At 40.4% G+C, this 6,000-nt stretch overlaps 1 protein-coding gene across 1 annotated transcript in view; it reads left to right on the top strand.

Annotated features, from left to right (window-relative positions):
• LOC148945667 (adenylate cyclase type 7-like) overlaps nucleotides 1-5,863 on the top strand; it is a 108,127-nt gene extending 102,264 nt beyond the window's left edge. Inside the window, exon 4 of the mRNA XM_089098171.1 lies at nucleotides 5,639-5,863. Coding sequence (XP_088954297.1) covers nucleotides 5,639-5,863 — 225 coding nt within the window. The remainder of the gene's footprint in view (nucleotides 1-5,638) is intronic.
• The last annotated feature ends 137 nt before the right edge of the window (nucleotides 5,864-6,000 follow it).

Raw genomic sequence — 6,000 nt, 5'->3', positions numbered from 1 at the left:
ACAACACATACCTATGATAGTCTAAGAAACCTAACTGAGAAAAGTCTAAAATAGCAAACTACACATCTCTAATCATAGGTTTCAGACACTACACACCTATGAACGACTAAGAAATCCAACTCAGAAAAGCCCGAAATAATAATTTACATATCCCAAATCATAAGTTTCAGACAGCATTCACCTCCGAAATACTAAGAAACCTTAGCTCAGAAAAGTCTGAAATAGCCAACTACTCATTCCCAAACTCGAAGTTTCAGACAACAAACACCTATGAGTGACTAAGAATCCTAGCTCTGAAAAGTCAAAAAAGCAAACTACACCTCCCAAATCATAATTTTCTGAAAGGACACACCTATGATAGGCTAAGAAATCTAGCTCAGAAAAGTCAAAAATAGCAAATTAACCATCCCAAATCATAGGTTTCAGTCAACACACACCTAAGAATGGCTAAGAAATCCTTCTCAGAAAAGTCAAAAAAATAGCAACCCACATACCCCAACTCCTATTTTTCAGACATCACACAACTATGAAATACTCAGAAATCCTTATCAGAAATGTTTGAAATAGAAAATTACATATCCCAAATCCTCGGTTTCAGACAACATACACCTATGAACGGCTAAGAAACCTAGCTCAGAAAAGACAAAAATAGCAAATTAGTCATCTCAAACTATATGTTTCAGACAACAAACACCTATGAAAGTCTAAGAAATCCAGCTCAGAAAAGTCAAAAGTAGAAATTCACCCACCCCAAATCATTGGTTTCATACACTACACACCTATGAAAGACTAAGAAATCCAACTCAAAAAAAGACTGAAATAGCAAACTAAATACCCCAAATCATCGGTTTCAGTCAACACAAACCAAATAAAGACTAAGAAACCAAGCTCAGAAAAGTCAAAAATAGCAAACTATTCATCCCAAACTATTGGTTTCAGACAACATTCACCTACGAAATACTAGAAAACCTTAGCTCAGAAAAGTCTGAAATAGCAAAATATATATCCCAAATCATAATTTTCTGACAACTAATACCTACGAAATGCTAAGAAATCCAGCTCAGAAAAGTCTAAAATATCTAACTACACATTCCAAATCATTGGTTTCAGCCACCACACACCTATGAAAGACTAAGAAAACCAACTCAGAAAAGTCAAATATAGCAAAATACATATCCAAAATCATCAGTTTCACTCAACACACACAAACGAATGGCTAAGAAACATAGCTCATAAAATCCTTAAAAAGCAAACTACTCATCCCAAACTATTTTTTTCAGACAGCATTCACCTAGTACATACTAGGAAACCTTAGCTCAGAAAAGCCTGAAGTAGCAAACTAGACATCCCAAATCATAGGTTTCAGACAATACACATCCACGAAAGACGGGTGCTCGGGGAGAGCGTTTGAGGATCTGTGGGGTCCTTGTGTGTCGGTGGTCCTTTGGGAGTGCGGTGGGACAGGTGGGGAGCGGTGGAGGGCCTTTGGGACCCCGTTGGTCCGTTGGGAGCTCGATGGGCCTTTGGGGACCGGTGGAGGACCTTTGGGGCACATGGAGGGCCGTTGGGGCTCAGGGAGGTCCTGTGGGGGTCAGGAGGGTCCTTTGGGGAGCGGTGGAGGACATTTGGGACCCCAGTGGTCCGTTGAGAGCACGAGGGGCCGTGGGGGACCGGAGGAGGACCCTTGGGGCCCAGGGAGGGCCTTTGGGGCCCCGGGATGTCCTTTGGGGGTACGGATGGGCCGTGGGGGAGCGGAGGTGCGCATTGGGGTCCCCGTCGGTCCTTTGGGAGCTCGATGGGGTGTGGGGGACCGGAGGAGGGCCTTGGGGGGCACAGGGAGAGCCTTTGGAGCATAGGGAGGTCCTTGGGGGGTCCGGGGAGCCCTTGCACACCGCGTTGGACCTGTGGGGCCCAGGGGGTCGGTGGGGGGTCGGGGAGACGCGTGAGGACCGGTGGAGGACCTTTGGGGGTCGGGTGGTCGCTTTGGGGGTCGGAGGGTCCCGGGGGGTGCCAGGTCGACCTTGGGGGACACGGGGAGGCCATTTGTGGCACCACTGGCTCCGTTGGGTGCGGGTGGGACCGTGGCGGGCTGGCGGCGACGATCGGGGTTGGGGGAGTGCACTCGGGGACGGTGTGTGTGCCCTTGGCGCCCGGGGTGGGCCGTGGGGGCTCGGGGGAGGGCGTTTGGGGGACGGGTGGAGCTGTGGGGCCCGGTGAGGGCCTGTGGGGGGCTCGGGTTTGGTCTTTTTTGGGGCTGGGGTCCTTTGGGGGCCTGGGGGACCCTTGGGGAACGGTTGGCGGGTCTTGGGGGACCCGGGGGGGGGGTACATTTGAAGCCCAGATAAACAGTTCGGCCGGGGGGCGTACTTCGGGGGGGGGGTAGGGGGATCGGAACCTTTGGGGTTGGGGTAGAGGACCTCACAACACTGTTCAATTGAAACTTGTGTATTATAACGACCACACTCAAATTCTCTTCCAAAATCTCTTCAAAATCACCTTTTAAAATGTCTCTATCTGTTTCGCCGAAATAGTTCCATAACCTGTCTAAAACGCTTTCGCCCAAATAATCCCTAAACGCAAATTCAGCGTGTTCCTTTGTTATTGGCATCTCTGTGCTAATGCATTTCAAATTAATATGAAACCTTCTCGCACGCTAAAACAATTCATCGCTAAGATGTGTCGTGCCTAATTGTTTCCAGGGCCTTTGGTTATTAATATCCTTTGGAGTTCGACCAGTAGAACTGTTCCCGAGGCAAAGACATTAATGATTTTGGATCTATTCCTGGAGAAATGTTTCTATTCGGCAATTTTTAAAGTCTGACAGATGATGTCAGTGATTGATTGATCTGTCAAGAAAGGGAAAATTAATTTGTTGTTTCTAAGGGGAATTATTGATTCACGATAGGTGAATTGAGGTCGACAGCACAGGTGTTCTGACTCGTGACAGCACCACGTGGTTTATGGTTTTCCAAGTGAGAAAGTTCCTGTTTTTTCAAATTCTCACTGACAAAAACCATGAAAACATGACATAAATGTGAGAAAATTCCTGTTTTTCAAATTCTCACTGACAAAATCCATAAAACATCCATAAATTGCTGTTGACATCCGAGAAAAAAATAAAATAAATCGAACAACACAAATATCAATCAATGAAAACAACCATAAATTTTACAAAATTAATGTTTTTCCATGTTATAAAATTCCTTTTTTTACATTCACACTGACAAAACCATAAACCACGTGGTCCTGTTTGTGCTGGTACCCCCTCCTCTACTAGGGTGATCGTAAAATTCGGAGGGGGGTTCATTGGGTTGGTAAGCAAAATTTCTAGTGCCCTCTTTAAGATTCAGATTGATCGGAGGGTGGATACCCTCCCCCTACACCTTCTATTTTCCGAAATGCATCTGATGCAAATTTTGAGTTGGAAATTTGTTGTCTTAGAAACATCAAAAAGAGCTAATTCGATTGGAAATTGAAAGGGCTAGTGCCCTTTTTAATAGTCGAAAGTCACTGGAGGGCAACTAACCCCCCTCCTACACCCACCATCTCCTCAAACCCATTTAATCCCAATATTTATAAAACCATTTTATTCAACGTAATTGAAAGGTCCACAAATTATGTCTTTAAGGATGACAACCCCCCAGAGCCCTCAGGGCAAGGGTTGTAAGTTATGCACTGGAGAAATATAAGTTCTAGGCGTTTAACCCCCCGAAGATTACCACCACACCCGGAAAATACCCCCCCCCCCCGCGGAAAATACCCCCCAGAAAGTACCCCTTCCCCCCGTGGAAAATAAGGATTTTCAAATTTGAGAATTTTATTTGAGTTTTTTTTTTTATTTCCGTAGGGAGAAGGAATTTTAGTACTTGTGTATTATGTGGCACTCACGCAAGTTTACATTGTGTAAAGTTCGAGAACAAACCAGTTTTTTCGTCAGTTTCTTCACTGCTTTAAAAATAAATGTAGGCTATAGATTTGCATATTAGGGGTGGGGGGTAAAGTATAGCGAGTCTGCATGCAAATGTCTTTGGTACAGTTATTTTGTATATTAGATAGATAGATAGATAAGTATATTTTAAAGCCAAATATTCGGCCATGAACATAGTAAAATAACATAAATGAAAGGCATAAACAACAACTTTGATCAGCGATCATCATAAAACACTTAAATGAAACACTACATTAACCTAAAAATAGTAGGCTACTTAATACTTGGAAAAACGGTCATTGAAAAAAATACCTAACACTCAGAAAAAAACACTTAAATGAAACATTACATTTACTTTATACTGGGATTTTTTTTTTTAGTTAACAAAATTTCGAGATACCTAGCTATTCTTCTGCAATTTTTTAGTGGCTATTCCTAAAAGGAATCATTTTCTGACTTCAAAATGTCCAAATACTTTACCACTCCCCTCCCCCCTTATGTGCAAATATGTAGCTCAATTTATATATTTCCTATATATTCTGTCACGTGTCTTTGTTTTGTCTCGCGCTAAGCTGAAAAAAACTAACGAAATGGTTTGAAATGGTTTGTTCTCGAGTTTTACACAGTGAGTTTTTAACTTGAGTGAGTTTCCCATAATACACAAGTACCAAAACTCCTTTCCCCTTGGAAATAAAAAAAACTAAAAAAAAATTCTCAAATTTGGAAAGCCTTCTTTTCCACAGGTTGGGATATTTTCCCGGGGGGGGGGGAGTACTTACCAGGGGTGTAAAGTATTTGGACAGTTTGAAGTAAAAAAATAATTCTTTCGAGGTATTTAGCCACTAAAAACTACAGAAGAATAGCGAGGTATCTGGAAATGTTGTTAACTAAAAAGAAAAAAAATTCACAGTATACAGTAAATGTAATGTTTTAATTAATTGTTTTTCTCCAAGTGTTAAGTACTATTTTTAGGTTAATGTAGTGTTTTATTTAAGTGTTTTATGATGATCACTGATCAAAGTTTATGTTATTTGTGCCTTTCATTTATGTTATTTTACCATGTTCATGGCCGTATATTTGGCTTAAAATACATTTCTCTATCTGTCTATCTAATATTCAGAATACTTGTACCAAACGCATTTGTATGCAGACCCGCTATACTTTAACCCCCCCCCTAATATGCAAATCTATAGCCCAAATTTATTTCTAAAGTAACGAAGAAACTAACAAAAAAAACTGGTGAGTTCCCGAATTTTACACAGCGTAAACTTCAGAGAGTGGCGCATAATACACAAGTCCCAAAATTCCTTCCCCCTACGGAAATCAAACAAATAAAACTCAAATAAAATTCTCAAATTTAAATATAATATAATAATAATAACTATAGACCATACAATAATAATAATAAATAAAACTATATATAAAAAATAAATTACAAAATTTATTATTTAAATAAAACTCATACAATAAGTAAATAATAGTAATAAATAAAATAACAGTAATAATAATAAAACTATAAAAATAATTCCAAGTAAAACAGGCATGATCAGACAAAAAAACAAAGAAAAAAAAGCGAAAGGCAAGAAAAAAAGAGAGTGTATAGCCTATAATAATGAAAAGAAGAAAGTACAATAATAATTCAATCCGAAATTTTAAGAGTTCAGAGTATATTTATTCATCAATAAATTTACAACAAACCTTTCAACTTAGTCTTCCCCGCAAGGCTCTATGGCCTTTAAGAAATGGGTGAGAAACAAAAATGATATGAATACATCCAATAATCATTTTAACATAATGCATTCACGTCGCCAGCCTAAACAATCCTATAAATCACAAGCTAGCCGAGGAATAGTAGGCTACATCATTCACCAACTCAAATTTGCAGCAAACCCAATCCGGAGACATCAACTCCAAGGAAAACCGAGGAAAACTTAATTATTAATAAAAAATTGTCTAACAAAACGATACACAATCATACCAAACGAGTGGCAGCTGTGCAGATTCTGGGACGATATTCCTTAAAATGTTACAAGCTTTCAGAGGGTTGAAGTAAGACCAAACTGGTGGAGTAT

This window comes from Artemia sp. Qi Xiang Cuo, chromosome 12 (assembly GCF_049724085.1).
Source record: "Artemia sp. Qi Xiang Cuo chromosome 12, ASM4972408v1, whole genome shotgun sequence".
NCBI lineage: Eukaryota > Metazoa > Arthropoda > Branchiopoda > Anostraca > Artemiidae > Artemia > Artemia sp. Qi Xiang Cuo.
The sequence above is the reverse complement of the archived record's forward strand: the minus strand, read 5'-3'. Positions and strand labels throughout refer to the sequence as shown.